General features: G+C 34.4%; 1 protein-coding gene across 3 annotated transcripts; it reads right to left on the bottom strand.

The window, feature by feature from the left end:
- Nucleotides 1–4307: 4307 nt before the first annotated feature.
- Nucleotides 4308–9431, bottom strand: LOC114384934 (protein PHOX1-like). 3 transcript variants are annotated; one of them, XM_028344779.1, is made up of 5 exons: nt 9280–9431; nt 8624–8756; nt 6478–8540; nt 6142–6376; nt 4308–4713 (listed from the first exon to the last, which is right to left on the bottom strand). In XM_028344779.1, the coding sequence occupies exons 3-4, from the start codon at nt 8534–8536 to the stop codon at nt 6240–6242; spliced, it is 2196 nt and encodes a 731-aa protein (XP_028200580.1). In that variant the 5' UTR covers nt 8537–8540; nt 8624–8756; nt 9280–9431; the 3' UTR covers nt 4308–4713; nt 6142–6239. The 3 variants fall into 3 exon arrangements, with proteins under 3 accessions (XP_028200580.1, XP_028200577.1, XP_028200579.1); XM_028344776.1 differs by having other exon boundaries at nt 8624–8749; XM_028344778.1 differs by lacking the exon at nt 8624–8756.
- Between the last annotated feature and the right edge of the window lie 10452 nt (nt 9432–19883).

Raw genomic sequence — 19883 nt, 5'->3', positions numbered from 1 at the left:
ACAAGGTACAGTGGGGTATGATGGGAGAAGAGGTTCGAAGAACCTAGAAGAATTAGTGAAGGGTGACTACCCGACATTTGGTACACTAATTTGGCGTGAAGAACTCATATGGCTCACTTTGCTACTCTTGACAGGCTCTAAAACTATACTTTTTGGAGTTGAGAGCTTAGGGATCGGTATATATTGTACCCGTATGTGATGATCCCTCCCAATTGTCATCCATGTGGTTGTGTAAGACCACCAATGCATGGGAGGCTTGGTGGCATTGTTGGGCCCTATTATGTGTCGTGTGACAACCAGTTGTGTTCAGTGTGGTTATCAATGTAGTATTTGACTATTTCAAGAGTGATAGTCAGTGGTGTTAAGTACTATAGTCATTTATTTCTAGTGTGATAGTTTTGCACTCTAGGGCATCAATAATGTTGTTTGCCTAAAAAAACTATATGTCATGCATATGTAAATGTATGCTTTGTGTGTGTGTTTGTGGCATTTAAGGAGGGGATGACTCACCCCTACATCCAACAACTTTCAGGTACCGACGTCAAAGAAGACCATGATGGTTTCATGCCTACGAAGATAGAGGAGTACAAATAATTGTCGTGGTAGTTGGAGTCTTTTATCTAAAGAAGATGAGGATGATTTTCGAGCATCCATCTTAGATACAAATTGGTACATTGGGTTGGATAAATGTCTACTCTAAGACTTAGGTTTTCTTTTGGATGTATCTGTTTTAGAGTTGGGTGTACCTAGGTTCAAATAGTCATATTTGTTATAGATTTACATGTTACACTTACTTTCAGACATTTATGGGTTGTAATTACCTTTTATTTTCCTACGACACGATATGATGGTACTTTTATTATTATGTATCAAGACTATGTTGTTTCACCCTTGTATTTAATTATTCTACTGGAAGATTCATATCTTTTCGAAGGTTGCAATTATTGTAAAAATGTTACGAAAAATTATTTTATTGTACTGACTTTCAAAAAATGATGTTAATGTACTTTTATACATTTTTAATGGAATTTATTTACATGAGTTTTATAATAAAATTTATTTATATATTTTTATTTTTTTTTAAATATCACTCGAGTTTGGAAGAAAGTACTAATTTATTGACATGTATTTTAAGAATAAAAAAATTAACGAGAGTTTTGCGAGTAATATTTTGAACTTAGGTGTTACATTTGATGGTTTACTCTTGGTGATTATGAGTGAAAATCACACTAAAAGAAGAGAATAAATAAAATATATAGAGGGGATTAATCGAGAGAGTGAAAAATTTAAGAATCTCACTTTTCATGTTATGCACTCTAATGTATTTATAAACAATATAAAAACATATATGCAGGCACACACAATAATGTATAATGTATAATGTATAATGCATATGCAATATTACATATCATATATAAGATTTATATATTCAATCTGTCTACGTTTAAAAAAATTGATATAAAATTTAAATTTTAAAAATTTATTAAGTATAAACCATTCAAATGTTTTTAAAATTTATAACGATAAGATTAAGGATAATAATATTTATGAATATTATATTGTAATAAAAAGAATAAAATATAAAATATATTTAATATTCAAGACATGTTAAAGTATCAAAGGCGTGCGCACGTTCACATACATCTCTGTACTCGCAAGTTATACGAGTTTACTTGAATTTGTGTGTTGCTTTTTCCTCTCCTCATAATGTTATCAAAAGTATAAACTTTAGAATATATCAAAGTGAAATACGAGGAAGGCAACACTTGTACAAATATATTAGTCTCCCGTAGTCTAACTTTACAACATTCTCTTTATGGGTAAAAAAAAAACTTTGCAATATTTTTTTTGGTGGAATACCATTCCTCCTGGTTTTATTCAAAAGGAATTCCTTAGGAACAAATTGGGTCTTTCCAATTACAGAATTGTTTGACCTGTTCATGGGCCTTTTTTTTTTCATGGATTTGGTTTATGTCCCATGTTTACCTTTTTTTAATATTATTGCTATGTGCTGCAAAAAATTAATATAATAATAATAATTTAGACTTGTATTAGATATATGTTGAAGAAAATGAATTTTTATCTTTAAGATGAATTTATATTTAAAAAATTATAATAAAAATTAACAAAATATATTTAACTCAAATCGTCTTAGATTCAAATTGATCTACCTCTAGAACAAAATGATCAGGGAGTGTTATAATAAAATTGACTAAAATCAATTATTTTTTGTTCAAAATGCATCAAATTAATACACAAATACCTCAAACATGAGTAGGTACGAATTGAATATTTTGTTTCATAATTTTCAATCAAGTCATTATCGATAAGGTTGAAAAAGTAAATATGTAATATTTTTTTACATGAAAAGTAAATAAGAAATCGACAAAACATCTATAGTATTCCAAAAATATATTAATAATATTAAATTTTTTTCAAAGTAAATAATCAACAATTTTATTTTCATACATTATTGTGAAAAATTTTACACTATCAACTAATTAAAAATAACTTTAGATATGTCTTTTAACAATATACAATTAGATAATGAAAAAAATATACATTTTAATTAAATTCAATAATTAATTCCTATAGTTTTCATCCCATTCAAATTCGAATCTTATAATTTTTTGCTAGTCTATAATTTTGCACTTCTAAAATTTTGATCCTCAATATCAATATCATAATGACTAAAAACAATAAGAGAATTCCAAATAAATGAAAAATATAAGGGCGACTACCTAAATAGTAGAGACTAAAATCTAAAAACTTGTTCATACAAAGGAAAAATAATATCCCAAAATACAATGAAATAGGACTCAATTAAAATTGGGAGAAATTGTAAGAAATCATTTAGAAAAGGGTAATTTAAAATTTTAAAATTCTGAATTGTGAGCAAAGAGTGTGAATGAGCAATGTGATGTACCAACGGTCACATCATTAAGACAAAATCATTAATTTAATTGATCAATATACATAAGACATCGATGATATTCCTAAATTGATGTTTAATTTACACGATAAATGGATCTTTTTATTTTTAAATTTTATCCAATTAAGTATGACATTGTTAGGTTGTATATTGCAGAGTAGTTTTTATTTATGAATATTGATGGATTTAAGCCACCAGTAAAATTTATTATAAGTTTTTAAATTTTACCCTTCCTCACCAAATAAACAAAAGAAAAATAAATAAATAAAAACCCCACCTTTACATAATGATATAACCAGATCATCACATTCATGAGCCTACTAAAGTGCAAAAAATTTCCGTAACCTCTATTTGGCTTTGATAATATTGTTCTCCAAAGCAAATTAGTCATAAAACTACAACATTATGAGATTATATATTAGAGTTTCCTTCTTCTCTCCCCAAAGGGGTGCATGATCTACAAAGAAGAATGGTGATGTGAGTCGGTGAGAACAAAAGCCAAGAAGCGTGGAGATCAAAGAGGATGTCCATGCGAAGAATCTGAGAGAAGACACAAAAAAAGCTTTGACTATTCCTATCAGCGGCATGAACACCGCGCATGGCGTCTCCACCCTCCTCGGCCGCCTCCATCCGAGATCGAACCATATAAAAAATCGAGAATGGGAGGAGGTTGAACCAGATTCAACCACATGATGTCTTTGTGGCTCCAACGAAGGTGCAACGAACGACAAAACTACTCCCATGGAGTTCAGCAGTCCCTTGCCACCACCACAAAACGTCCAGATCTAGTCTCGTGGCCAAAACCCATCTCATTCACAACCATCATCCACTGCATCGCGCTCAAAACCCATATCATCATAACAGTTTTAGACATTGCATCAATAAACTTAAATCCAAAAATGGATCTAGCATGTGTTAAACGAAAAGGCACTACCAAATGAGTCAGAAGAAGATTTCGTTGTTCAATTCGTCAAAAACTAACGACATTCTTCTTAATTGGACAGAGAAGGACAAAAAGGACCCAATTGGCTAAAATTGAAAAACAAAGAGACCCAATTGCATACTTGAAAAACTAAGGAGCCAAATTGGGTATTAAGCCATAAATGAATAATTTCGATCATTATTCTATATATAATAGAAAATTACAAAGGAGTAATGATCTTATGTATTTATTGAAAATAAATTCAAAAGTAGATATCTATTTAACATAAAAAAAAATCTAGTATAATAGACATTTAATCAATTTCACCTTATTTGGGATTTTTTGTTAAATATTTCATTCTACAAAATTAATGTAAAACTAAATCATCAAATCTCAATCAATAAAATGAAGCTTAAAAGTATTCAACTTAAATAACCAAGGAAACAAAAGAAATATGTACACACATGAGAACACTTGTTATTCAAACATGAATTGGGAAAAGATATACGACACTCGAGAGAATGAGATTAAAAAAATGCATAATGTACTATACAACACTCGTATAATGTTACACAACTAGAAATAATCATCAAACCCCAGCTAACAACCTTCACGCTGATTTTTTTTGTTTCTTTATTGCTTTTGCAGGGCCAACAAATCAAATACTCACTACCTCAAACCACTAACAAAAATGATCATATATCACAACTGGAAAGAATGGCACACTAACGACACATCCCCTCTAATATAACTAGGCTTTCTAGCCTAAGATATCAACCTCATACAAAACTGCAACGGAAAAGAATAATCCAATCGTAGTAGCACCAATCAATAAGTTAACAGTATGAAGAAAAAATACCTGCAACCAAAAGGCAAAATATCCATCAGGCCAATTACATAGATGTCATCATTGATAACTTCATTAAAGGAAGATATTGATCATACAAAAGAAAAAGATAAAATAGAAATTTTTTTCTCTAAAGTTACTAGTTAGTCGATCAACTAATCTTATTAACCCAACAAAGACATCTTAAGCTAATCGACTTCCACCCCAAGCCTAATGCAAAATGCCAATAGTTTCTTCAGGTGAAGGAAACTCAGAAGAGGAGAAAAACTGATCTGGAAAAATATTTGAAGCAGCCATACAACAAGAAAAGCCAGTGGCCATCATCACCATCAATCATGATACCAATAATAGTAATTCAAATCATCAAATTTCATCAATACCACTAAACATTCAAACCTTATCACGTAAAATTCACTAGGTTACTTTTTCCTTCTTTTCCTTTTTGGTCTCTGTTGTACTCTTTCTGTTTGTCATTGATATCTCTATTTTTATTTCATATGGGGAGAACATACCAAAGGCCATTGACAATGTTGTTAATTCCCCAAAACATTTTGACTAGGGAAGATGATACCTGTCCCCAGAGGCCAGAAGCCTTTCATTATAATATGTTTCAAATTTTACACAAGGTCTATTTCTTATGCAATCTCACCAGAAAATCAATGCAAATCTTAACATGATAATCCTTTTTCCCAGAAATATAACTGAGATTACCTTAGCAATCTTATTAGTCTATTGCCTCATGATCTCGTCAATAACTTGTTGTGTCTGTCAAACCATAGAAGCATCTAAGACAGTACTAAGTACTAAAGACATCAGCATCAAATTGTGATTCTATGCAGCTATCGTTTGTCAATTAATTATAGTATTCTAGGTCATAGGTCAGCCACACACACCTATAATTGTATAATGTGTAAAAGTTTCAAGAATTTTTACTCATTTTTTAACATGAGTAGAAATATATTTGCTATTTGTATAGAGGGAAAGCCTTGGCACAACAGTAAAATTGCTGCCTTTTGCCCTAGAAGTTAGGGGTTCAAATCCTGGAAACAGCCTCTCTGCCTATGAGAGTAAGGCTGCATACATCTACCTCTCTAGATCCCACCAGGTGGGAGCCTCATTCACTAGGCTGCCCCTTCAATCTCTTTGTTGGTATTCTGAATACAGAAATCAGGATCTTAATCTCTCAACTTTGAGAGCCTAACAACAGAGAAGATAATCCCTATCATGAGTCAGTCCAAAAGATACCATTAATATTTTTAACAACAGAAAACACATGGCATAGCATTCTATTGTTCATGAAATCACAATTTCAGTTAAAGGAATAAACTTGCAACACTTTCAGATTCTACCAAATCTCCCTAAATTTTCTAGACAATTTAAAAGATATTCTGCAATAGGAACATGCAAACAAAACTGTAGTTTAAGCATGGTCTTACTTACCTGTCTTGGAATCGAATGAAGAAGCCTTCAAAAACTTATAAAGAAAATAGAAGCACTAATATCACTTCTATAAAGAATAACAAACACAAGAAGAAAACTCAAAATTGCTCCAGGATGTAATGGAGTTTTGGAACACGCCGACGAAACAATGGTTCAAGTCGAAATGATGGAACATCAAACTGCCACCCATCATACATCTCATTCCATGCTTGTACTATCTCATCAATTTTGAACCCTGCCATTATGAGAATCGGTTTATTAGTTCCCTGAAATATTTGAAACTTAAAAGGGAGTTTGAGAAATACACAGGATGGATTATATTTTCCCATATCATACCTTCCATTGCTGTTTCATTAGAACAATGATTCTTTATCATGACCCCAATGTCAGTTGTAGAAGCTCCAGCCAGTTCAAATTTTTCAACTGCAACCTCTAAACATTCCTCCCATGTTGGCAGGCCTAGCTTATACTCCACAACAGAACGCTCATACAACAAGGTTCCCCATAAAAGATATACTTGCAACCTCATCCTTGCAGCCTGGTCATCAGCTTCATCAGAAGAAACATCCCTGAAAAGACCATGCAACCCCATTTTCTCTAACTGCTCTTTATACTTATCCGATTTGGACAGTCCATTCAAACGCTGCTCCTCAATCTCCTCCCACATCAACATGCCTTTCTCCATGCTATCCTCCGCCTTGTTATAGAACTGCAGAACCTCATCGGAAGGGCCGGCTTCCAAATCCTTATTGTTCGCAATCAAATAAGACCAGCAGAGTCTTGCTTGCTCAAACTGCTGATGCCCAAGAGCAAGCAGCCCTTCATAAAAATCCGATTTAATCTTCACAGCCTCTTCAAACCTCTTCTCTGCATTCATGTACTCCTTCCGAGCCCACTCATACCCTGCCTTAACAAATTCAAACTCAGACTCCCTCGACCCATCCTCTGGAATACTCACCCGCTTCCTCGCCCTTGACATGTGCACACTCCCCCAATTAAACAATGCCAAAGCCGCCATCTCCTGAAACCTATCCGCCGCAATGTCAAACAGCTCCTGAGCACCCTCACTCGTCACCGCATCCTCCATCGCCTCCGAATACAGCTTCATCCCAATCCCATGAATATCCAAATACGCATCCGAATCAAACCCAACATGATTCTTAAACAGCCTCGCAAACTGCACAAGCCAATCCTCCACAGTACTCACCCCTTTCCCCACACCCTTCCCTCCATCCCCACCCCCATTCTCAACCACCTTCATCCTCATCCTCCCACCATCCTCCACCCCCGCCACACCATCATCATAACATAGCTCCTGATCCGGCTCAATCTCCGTAACATAAAGCCGAATAGATCCAAGCACATGACAAGTCTCGGCCAACCTCAATTCAGCAGTACTAGTGATAGTAACCAAATCACCCTCCCTATCCCTATACTTCACAAGAACACCCTTCAACCCAGGAAACCTATCTCTTATCACATCCCTCACCAACCTCATCCCACAATTCACAGGCAATTGTGCCCATCTAATATCCTCTCCATATATCAACTTCACAGTCCTAGTAACAACCCCTTTATCTTTCTCTTTCTCCTCCTTCCCCAATTTCTCTTTCTCTTCCTTCACCACCCTCTTCTCCTTATCCTTATGAACCTTGTGATCCTTGTCCTTATTATCCTTCTTTTTAACATTCTCAACCTTAACCTTCTCCTCAATTATAATCTTTTTCGCTTTCCCTCCATCCTCTCCACCCTTGTGTTCCTTCTTCTTCTTAATCTTCTCCCTCACAATCTTCCTCAGCCGCGCGGAGGCCGGCTCCGGCTGGTGCTGCAGTGCGGCAAGGGCGATCTCCGTCTCATCGACGACAATCCCCTTCTCCTCCATCGTCATCCTCAAACTATCCAAAACCTCCAGCGCCGTCGAATTGTTAGGCTCCAAGTTTAAAACCACGCGCACGTCCCGCATCGCCAAATCGACGCGGTTCAGCGCCTCGTAGCACTTTGCGCGCTTTAGAAGCGCTTTGGTGTACCTCGGCGAGACCTGCAGCGCCATGTTGCACTCGTTGATGGCACGCGGGTACTCGCCGAGGCCCAGCTGCATGTAGCACATGGCCATGCTGGTGTGGAGATGCGCCACGTCAATGTGGCTCTTCGGTAATAGCTTGAGGGCTTTTTCGTACTTTAACATGGCCCCCTCGTGGTCTTTCTTCTGGAAGAGCCTATTCCCTTCCTCGCGAAGCTCCTGCGACATGTTTATGAACATCGCCGTGTCGTCGTCCAGCGCCGCCGCGCGTTTGTTGTTGTTGCTGTCATCCAAGGATTTCGACGGGTTGTGGTGGTGGCCGTTCGCCTTCGGAGGAGTCGAAGGATCTTTCTTTTTCCCTGTCGGCTTCCCCATGAAACTGAATCAATTGAGGTAAAATCAAATTAAATTAAATTAATGAATAATAGTTATAAATGAAATTTGGATTGGATTCGATCTTACACTGTTTGTATGATTGTAATGGTTTGGTTATTCCTTCCTTACAACTATTAAACAAGATTCAGGGAGATTCCTTTCTGTCTCTTTTTATTCTCCATTTAGTGTTACTTTTGTTGAGGATTCCCTATCCTGCAATCTTATCATCACTTCTTTATTACCTTTCCCTAATAAAATCTCTTCTCTCAAATTAATAATTAAAAAGAAAGAAAGAAAAGAAAAAGGCCAAATGAATCTTTTCACTTGCTCATACTCAATTGTGTAGATTTAATGTTAAAACAAAAAATAGCGGGTCCAAATTCCGATCACATTAGAATGTTACATATTCCACAGATTGCGTTCGTAAAATCCATTCAAACAATTGTAATCATATAAAAACATTGAAACAATGCCAAGGTGAGTTGATATTAAGAAATTCAAGGGCAGCTTAGAACCATAATCAGTTTGATTTTCGCATTCAAAATTGAGAGGCATTCTCATACGACGAAAAATAAACAACAAATAGAAATAGGAATAATAAAAAACGATTATGAACAAATGTGTGCCCTAGAAACGATTAATTCCATGAAATTGAGGTTCAGGAGTTCCTGAAACGCAATTCACCATTTGAATCAAACGACGCAGACGCAAGAAGGTGTAATCGAGGTGGAGAGGGAAAGTACCTTGGGGATCTAAGGCAACTCGGTGGATATCAAAAGAGTTGAAGGGTTGAGAGAGAAGAAAACTTTGCAATATTTTTTTTGGTGGAATACCATTCCTCCTGGTTTTATTCAAAAGGAATTCCTTAGGAACAAATTGGGTCTTTCCAATTACAGAATTGTTTGACCTGTTCATGGGCCTTTTTTTTTTTTCATGGATTTGGTTTATGTCCCATGTTTACCTTTTTTTAATATTATTGCTATGTGCTGCAAAAAATTAATATAATAATAATAATTTAGACTTGTATTAGATATATGTTGAAGAAAATGAATTTTTATCTTTAAGATGAATTTATATTTAAAAAATTATAATAAAAATTAACAAAACATATTTAACTCCAATCATTTTAGATTCAAATTGATCTACCTTTAGAACAAAATGATCGGGGAGTGTTATAATAAAATTGACTAAAATCAATTATTTTTTGTTCAAAATGCATCAAATTAATACACAAATACCCCAAACATGAGTAGGTACGAATTGAATATTTTGTTTCATAATTTTCAATCAAGTCATTATCGATAAGGTTGAAAAAGTAAATATGTAATATTTTTTTACATGAAAAGTAAATAAGAAACCGACAAAACATCTATAGTATTCCAAAAACACATTAATAATATTTAATTTTTTTCAAAGTAAATAATCAACAATTTTATTTTCATACATTATTGTGAAAAATTTTACACTATCAACTAATTAAAAATAAGTTTAGATATGTCTTTTAACAATATACAATTAGATAATGCAAAAAAATATACATTTTAATTAAATTCAATAATTAATTCCTATAGTTTTCATCCCATTCAAATTCGAATCTTATAATTTTTTGCTAGTCTATAATTTTGCACTTCTAAAATTTTGATCCTCAATATCAATATCATAATGACTAAAAACAATAAGAGAATTCCAAATAAATGAAAAATATAAGGGCGACTACCTAAATAGTAGAGACTAAAATCTAAAAACTTGTTCATACAAAGGAAAAATAATATCCCGAAATACAATGAAATATGACTCAATTAAAATTGGGAGAAATTGTAAGAAAGCATTTAGGAAAGGGTAATTTAAAATTTTAAAATTCTGAATTGTGAGCAAAGAGTCTGAATGAGCAATGTGATGTACCAACGACCACATTATTAAGATAAAATCATTAATTTAATTGATCAATATACACAATTGTATGATTATATGATATGGTAATGGTTTGGTTATTCCTTTCTTACAACTTTGGTTTAGGGTTTTCTTTTGCCTCAAGTCAACGTTGAGAGGAGGAGGAGAGAAAGAAAGAATTGGTGTGGTTTGGAATGAATGAAATGACTGTGATATGAAAGAAAGAATGGGTGCTTTATTAGGGGAAAATAAAATGAAATAATAAAGAACACAGCACAAAAGCATGTGGAGTAGGGGAGGGTGGGCTTGAGTTGATTTAAAATTGTCCCACCTAAAATAGGTAGAAACGACGTTGTTTGGGCCCACGTCTTGTTTGGGTGGGGATATTCGGCGAGGGAAGAGAACAAACTAAAACTACCAAGGTAAGCTCGTTCTTGAATGTAGATTTGGGTGTATTTAATTCTCACGTGTGGACCTTTTCCTTCACATTAAGCAATATTTCTTATTTTATTTTTAGATCATATGTCTTTTTTTTATCAGAAACAATTGTGTTTAAAATACTAAGGATAATAAAAAATTTCCTTTGAATATAATACCGTTATATATTTAATATTCAAATTTAAAACTATTAATTAAATTAAAATAATTATACGTCACTTGTGAGTTTGGTGTATATGCAGTATTTATTTTGGTCTTTTTCTTTTCCTCATGTTTTTTTCTTTAACATTTGAGGCTTTGACGACTTTTTAATGAGATCAGAGGACACACGGGACAATAGAGATACTACTCGACCGTTTTTATTGTTGTCCTTGCCTTGGCGGTTATACTAGTAGTGGTACTGTATATTTGTTGGCCAATTCTAATTACTGCGAAAATTTGTTAGAGGTATATTCTTTGTTATGTATTTTTATTATTTGCTGAGATTTATGTAAAATTATGAAATTATAGATAAATTATTCAATTATATATAATTATATATATTAAACTTAGTAAGTAGAGATTAATTGTGTTTGTCTCTTCCATTAAATGCTTTCCTGTAATCAGGAGGATTAAATAATCGGATGTTTAAAAGAGTGGAATAGGCAGAAATTTGAAAATATCATACTGATATTAGATAATGATAACACTAATAAAAAAAATTTCTAAATCAGTTATTTTTTATTTTTTATAATGATTTTCAATCGTCTATAAAATTATTGTTGTGAAAAATCAACACTTTTACGCAGTTTTAAATCATTTTATAAATTCAATTTTTACATTGTTTTACATAGAAACTGTATTAGAATGTTTTTTGTTTTAAAAATTTAAAAAATTGAAGATTTTAAGACGATTTTTCTTAAAATCATTTTAGAAAGACAGACGTTCTAAGATGACTTTTTTTAAAACTGTCTTAAAAAATAAAAATCTTTCTACTTTGTGACATAATGTTCCAGGCAATCATCTTAAAAAGTCTACTATCTAAGACGATTTTTCAAAGAACTATCTTCAATCTTCAATGTTTAATCATGAGTTTTTATTTTGATTTCTTTCACTCTTATTAGAGACAATATTTAGTGATTGGCTTGTAAAACACTAGCATTCACACAAGAAGTAATTATTTAGTAATTACAACACAAATATAACTAAATGCACCAAAATCATTCAATTGAATAAAGTCAGGTCACCAACTTCCAAATATTTTCAATAAAATATGAATTGTTCACAAACAAAAAGAAAAAATTAAAGAAGGGGTAAGTAAAAAAATTCAAAAGACAAATGGTCAAATGCACACCAATTAAAAGCAGACACCAAGATGAAAATTGAAAAACTATCTTCATCTTTCACTGGAATAAATTACCTTGGAACAAAAAAAGTTGAACAGAAAGACTTTGCCATATTAAATGGAAAATGAACCAAAATGGACAACGATATGAGCACTTTACAGTCTAAGAGGAGCTCGAACCAGTCAAGCAAAGACTGCCCCTTTACGATCTCCAACAACCTGGAACAAAATAGTTGATATTGAGAATCAATTCATGAATGAAGAAAGCAAAAATTAGAAATTAGTCTTACTGATTAAAGGACACAATAATGCATATATCTTTGCTAATCCAGATAAGAGCAAGCAAACCCATCATAAAATAACAGAATTCCAAGACATGCCTTTATAATTGGATAGCATAACCTTCTTACTAGTAAACTTACAAACATGGAAATTCAACACGTAGTCATCTTAAACTATTGCAATCTACTATAGTACTATTAATTAGAATGTTAAAATTTATTTGATATACAAACTACACTGCAATCTCTGTAGAATTTGATAATCATTTATAGCTCAAATCTAAAGGCAAGAGAATTCTATTAAGGTACCACAACCATATGTCAGTATTCATTTGTTCAATAAGTTTCAATAATAAAAAAAAAAGGTCGTTGTCACCTAATGTAATGGTTGTTTCTTTCTGCTTTTGGCAAATTCAAATCAACAACAGCTTGTTCATGTTTAAAATTTTGTCAAATTGGAAAAACCATGAAAGTTTTAAGTAAGTTGAAAGTAAGCATGACGTAAAACCTATCTCCAATTCAATGTACCACTCCATTTATCAATCAAATAAAATCCAAGCAATCATCAACTAGTCTACAAAGAAAGGGGAAAAAGAAGTGTTTTTGACTGTTCCTACTTGTTTATTTTATACAAAAGAATTCGCAAATGAAGAACATACACAATTAATTATCACAACTCAATGAGAGGTCAATAATAGATAACTAATTGCATCATAGACCTTCAAATGCAAAGCTCTACTCTTAATTTATAAGCAAAATTGAAGCTATAGAAATGAGGCAGAGTGTATGCAAGTAATAATAATAATGTGTGTGTGTGAGTGTGTGTGTTCTCTAGTGAACTTGCATAATTTATACATGACTAGATACAAGAATATAAGCATAAAGATGAAGCCTAATTATATTCGATTACATGATAGCATGACAATCTTTTTAATTGTTCAATTTAGAAACTATTAACACCAAAAGAGGCAGTGAATGAAAATGATTTAAAATTGCAATATATCTAAACTCAACTATTTCTTAAAATAAGAAAAGAATAACTCTTCCACCCATATACTTCTTCCCCAACAAAAAAGTTACCAACTTCAAACAGAATCATGCCCCACATAAGAGGGAAGGTCAATTTCTCAAATCAAACCTTTGAATCAAGCTTCTGCCTCGGGTCCCCATAACCACAATATGAAGTCTGAAGATATATGACAAATGAAAATACTTGTGGCCAAATTGCCAAATGTAGTTTCGTTTGTGGTTAATAATTTCAACAATTATTTTGTGTAACTACTGTAGGATTTAAATAATAGTTTGAAAAAGGAAAAAAGAAAATGAGATGTTAACCATTAGTACTTGAAAGGCCTCAACAGCTAATTTCTCCATAAGCCCTTGGGTTATCTCGTAAACAACTTGGTTCTTCAAGTCTGGAAAAAATTATTCAATAAATTTCCACAATAAAAAAAGAGAAAAAAAGAGAAGAAAATGTGAAGGAACCGAAAACGACATGAAGAAGATGGATAGTATTAGTGAATCTGCAAAGGTTGATGAGAGCCCAACTTAAACCATATTTGCTATTAGGCCTATGATCTATGGCTATTAGTATGTCCCTTCCTTGTCTCCTTTCCCCTGTATCTTTCTAGCTCTGGCTCCGCAACCATAGTTATTAGAGAAGGAAGCCTCACTTCTCTGGCAGTGGTGGTACGCGATAGAGACGACCTCAACAAAACCCCAAAACCCAAATATGATTGGCCAAGGTGGCATGCAATAGATTCAATGCCCTCACTCATCATCATCGCCGAAGTTGAGTACAGCAACGACAGCGAGCGCAAAAGTGACAGCGAAGGAGACCGTGAGAGTGACAACGAGGGAAAGCACTAGCTAGGTTAAGTTGAAAGTAATAAGGGTGTGAGTGAGAGGGAAGATGAGTGTGTCCTAGGTCGAAAATTAGAAAGCATTCCATGATGGTTTTGTTGTTAAACAACGTTGCATTCCTCATCCATGACATTTTTTTAAATAGCCGTCTTTGTAGATTGATATTCCACAACGATTTTATCGAAACCAATGTCGTCACATGCCACTTATTTACAAAATTACCACCGCATCTTCATTTACGATGGTTTTATCAGAACTGACCTTGATTAAGCGTCGTGGAATGGATGTTATGTAGTAGTGCAAGGATTACAAGTGCAGTTTGAATTTTATTTAAATGTATTTTCTTAGGATAATTTGTTTATTATTATTATCAGTTGTTTGTTATGCAACAGAGTACAGTTGCATACGAATTGTTTAGCAATAACTATGTATTAGCTTCCTATATATATATATATATATATATATATCATCATTGGATCCAGGATTAATAATATCGAAACCTATTTTATCCATTCCTCTATATGGTAGCAACAGCTTTTGCTTAATAACACAAGATCATAAACCCTAATCATGAATTCTTCTGCCATTTCTTACACAAACACCATCCCAATCAATGACAACCAATTGGTGGTTATCATTAACACTCATGCCTCCATCAAACTCAATGGCACCAACTATCCAGCTTAGAGAGTTCAACTCAATGTTCTCCTTGTCGAGTACATCTTAGTTGAGTTTATTGATTGCACAAACACATGCCCCGCAGCCAATCATCAAGACTTTCGCTAGTGGAGACGATAAGACCACCTCATCATGCAAGTCATCATCTCTTCTGTGGATTAGAATGTGGTTACCATGTTTGGCAATGTCTTGACCTCCAAACAAGCATGGGACACCTTTAAAAAGATGTTTGCGAGCAAAACTAAAGCTCACATCATGTATCTAAAAGAGTGTCTATCGTGTTGCTCCAAGGAGACCAAGACTGTCTTTGAATACCTTTATGGCATTAAGTCTTTATCTTATGAGCTTGTCATTATCACCTCTCCATTTTTGGATGATGATGACCCTATCATTCATACTCTCAATGGACCCGAGCCTAACTACAAAGAGATCACTACTGCTCTTTGTACACGCAAAAACCCCATTGGCTATGAGGAACTCCATGATCTCCTCACAAACTTTGAAAGCTACCTAAAACATGATGAATCCAAACAAGACTCCGCTACAGTCACTACTACCTATGCAACTCACAAAGTTAAATCCTTTTTCTAAAAATTGTGGCTTCACATCAGGCAACAACTCTCCTCTCTCTTCTAGATGACCCATGTCTCCTGGCTCATCCAAAAGAGTCATTTGGTAGTACTGTGAAAAGTTTGGTGATAACTGCAAAATTTCATAGTCAATTTTGGCTAATAATGATTGTAATTTATTCACTTTACTATTATTTTTAATGAAATAACGAAGAAATTAACATCTTTTCAATTTTTTATTAGCAGAAGTCAAAAGAAGAAGACTTCAAGTGCTTTAGAGGAAAATTGATGCAAAAACTGGAAGAAAAAAAGCTTTGAAGAAAAGTTGGAAGAATTGTACAGCTCGCTTAGCGTGCACTGCAGGCTTAGCATGAAAGCCCGCGCTAAGCGTGAAGCTGTCGTGAAAAGTAAGTTACCTGGAGCCTATATAAGGAGGAGGAAGTAGAAAGGAAAGACACACCGAGTCTCAGAGCTATCCAAAGCCTGGGCCTATCCCTTAGGGGAAACCCTCCATCTTTAGTCATTCATCCCTTTCTATTAGTCATCCAGTCCATTCTTCCATCCACATTAGCCCCTGAAGTGTAAAACCTCTCATGACTATGAGAGGCTAAACTCCCATTGTTGGGAGCCTGACAGGCCACCATCCTTGTAATGTAATTGTTCTTATTATCTATTAAATGTAATTTCTGTTTCTATTACTTCTTTTATGCTCTTCATCTTTATTGTATGGTTTGATCATCCATGCATTAGTTTTAGGGATTATACATTGGGAAATGATAATTTTTAAAGAACTAGGAAATGACATCTAAACAATTCATTGCTTGGGATAGAGTGACTTTGTTTTGCCTCTGCATACATGATACAATCCTACCCCGCAAGGACATTGGATAGAAGACTCCAAGTAGATTGGGCCAAAGATGCAAGAGAAGGCCCTAGGGTTCTTATGAGCCTTAGGGTAGATTTCGGGTCCATGGGCTAAGTACGAGCCCACTTATCTTTGTACATATTACAATAAGGTTTCATTAATTTTGGGTCTTGTATTTAGGGCTCCATAATGTAGGTAGGGTACCCTAGAAATATAAGGATTTTCAGCCCTTGTACTTTAGGACACCTAGACTAGTTTTTGTATTAGGGGTATTTTTGTAATTTCACATGCACTAAGTGAATATATGATGTGTGTGGTTGGAAATAAATTTAATTGAATTGGTAGATGACCAATCCAATTAAATTTTAGAGGGGGAGGTGAGCATTTGCTTACTACACCCCATTGCCACATCATATAGTCACACTTTGTGCATGTCCTTAATGCTTTACATGCCTCATGACACCTAAGCACACTTAGTGGAGAATCTTGGAATTGATCTTGGATTAGTGGGCTGAACCATAACTAAAATTCACTAATCATAATTAGTGAAATTTTGGCTCCACAAATTTGAATTTCAATTCAAGTAAACTTCATGATGTAAGCTCTATTGGAGCTTGTAGGCCTAGGATCTTCTTCATCAATGGATTCCTTTGCTTCTTGGAAGATTAATGGCAGCGGAATGGAGAAAGGAAGAGAGGGAGGAGACGCCACTTCAAGGAGAAGATGAGTCTAGAAGAAGCTCACCACCATAGGAGGCCATGGATAAGAGCTTGGAGGAAGAAGGAGATGAATGAAGGGAGAGGGATAGAAGAGCACGAAATTTTGTGCTCTAAATGAGCTTTGAAATCTGAAGTTTAATATTCAAATGATCAAAGTTCCAAAAAATGCACACACATGACCTCTATTTATAGCCTAAGTGTCACACAAAATTGGAGGGAAATTTGAATTTCAATTCAAATTTTACTTGAATTTGAAATTGAATTTGTGGAGCCAAAATTTCACTAATTATGATTAGTGAATTTTAGTTATGGTTCAGCCCACTAATCCAAGATCAATTCCAAGATTCTCCACTAACTGTGCTTAGGTGTCATGAGGCATGTAAAGCATGAAGGACATGCACAAAGTGTGACTATATGATGTGGCAATGAGGTGTAGTAAGCAAATGCTCACCTCCCCCTCTAAAATTTAATTGGATTGGGCTTCTACCAATTCAATTAAATTTATTTCCAACCACACACATCATAGATTCACTTAGTGCATGTGAAATTACAAAAATACCCCTAATACAAAAACTAGTCTAGGTGCCCTAAAATACAAGGGCTAAAAATCCCAATATTTCTAGGGTACCTTACCTACATTATGGAGTCCTAAATACAAGACCCAAAATTAATGAAACCTTATTCTAATATGTACAAAGATAAGTGGGCTCGTACTTAGCCCATGGGCCCGAAATCTACCCTAAGGCTCATAAGAACCCTAGGGCCTTTTCTTGCATCTTTGGCTCAATCTACTTGGAGTCTTCTATCCAATGCCCTTGCGGGGTAGGATTGCATCATTCCCTCCCCCTTGAAAAGGATTTGACCTCAAATCCTGATGTTCTTGAAACTCTGGGCTTTTTTCCTCAACACCTGTAAAAAGAACAAAAACATACATATTAGTGGTGCTACAAGTATAGAAAAATATGGGACAAACCTTTTGTAAAAGTTTGTTAAGTCATGGAAGCCCCAAATTTTCCTTATACTTGGTGGAGTGGGCCACTCAAGAATGACCTTTATTCTCTTAGAGTTCATGGGAACCCCTTGATCACTATTTAAAAAATTAAGAAAAGTAATGCAATAAAACATACCTTTTTTCTGTATTTTCATGTTGATTATTCCTACCAAAAAGTATGACAAACCTAAGGTTTCCCATATGAGTACCTAAGTTTGTATTAAAACCAAAAATAAGAACAAATCTACCTAATGAGTCCCTATGTACACACACCATGAAGATGTTAGGTGGACGAATGATTTTACAAAAGAGGGTTGCACCACTCAAAACATTCATCATACCACCTATTTTAGGGACTTGGTGCCTAATAATACCTATTTTGGGCACCAACAAAGCACAAGGATTTAAGCTCTTGCGAACCAAACCCTCATCCAACAACTTCTTTACTTGAGGAATAAACTCAAGCCCAAGAGGTGTGGCAATGCTAGCAAGTGTCTTTTTACAAAAGAGAAAATGTGGAGGTTGTCTAAGAGGGAAAATTTCTTTAATGGTTGTCTTTATTGTAAAATGAGTTTCCTTCTTAGCTAACCTCTTGGAGGAGACACTTACCTCCTTACACTTCTCTTTAACCACTAATGGTTGTCCATCTTCTTGGGGGTAGATTCTTCCCCTTTTGCTTCTTCACTTTCACTAAAGGAAGGTGAAGTAGTAGCCTCATCTTGGCTACTATAAATGTCTTGGCCCCTCATAATCATGGTTTTTGTGGTGGGGCATTGAGAAGTAATGTGTCCTCTTCCAAGACATTTAAAGCACTTTATAGAGCTAGTTTTCTCTTGCATACTAGCCTTAGGGGCTTGCTTTTCTATTGTCTTCCCCTTATCATCTTTGGGCTTAGAAGGTGTCACCCTTAAGATGCCTTAACCTTGGTCTTTCTTTGGATAAGAGTGAGAGCCATAAGATTTTGAAGTAGACTTCTTTTTAAGTTGTTGCTCTACCCTTATTTCCCAATCTAAGTTAGCCTCTACATTGTCCTTCCCATGGAAGTATGAGAGGTTAATGTTAGCCTCTTGAGGCTTTCTTTCCTTTTCTCTTCTATGGGAGTGAGGTCTAAGATGTGACCTATGCCTTTCTTCGTAATTGTCACAAAGTTCTTCACTTAGGCTCTTGCAAGAGTTATGACTACTATAGGAGGCATGTTTTTCTCTTTTCATTTCTTTCATTATTTTTCTTCTTTCTTCCTATCTTATTTTCTTTCTTTCATCTTGACTTATTTCTTCCACTCTTTTTTCCCTTTTTCTTTTCTCTCTTGTTTTTCTTTCCATAACTTGAGGGAACTCAACTCATCTAAGATTCTAGATAAAGGTTCTTTATGACTAGTACCCTTGCCATTAACACTAGATGAATGATGACTCATGTTGGTTCCTAAGTTGTGGTTCTTTCTAGTTGGAGGTTTTAAAACAAAAGGTAAAAGAAACTATGGTTGAAACTAGCCAAAATAAACACTAAAAGAGGTGTGAAAGATAAGGTAAAAAACTAATTGGTAAAAGGAAAGCTATCTAGGTGGTTTGACAATGGAAGGTAAAGGAAATAAGCTATGAAAGTAAGCAAGAAAAGTAAACTAGGTGAATCCTAAGAGTGTTTGGATGACCACATTCAAGGTTCCCAACAAAACACTCACTATCCTAAGGAAAAATTGCCTAAAATTATTACACACAAATGAAAGTTTGGT

This window comes from Glycine soja, chromosome 14, assembly GCF_004193775.1.
Source record: "Glycine soja cultivar W05 chromosome 14, ASM419377v2, whole genome shotgun sequence".
Lineage (NCBI taxonomy): Eukaryota > Viridiplantae > Streptophyta > Magnoliopsida > Fabales > Fabaceae > Glycine > Glycine soja.
Note: the sequence above shows the minus strand (reverse complement) of the source record. Positions and strands in the feature narration are given on the sequence as shown.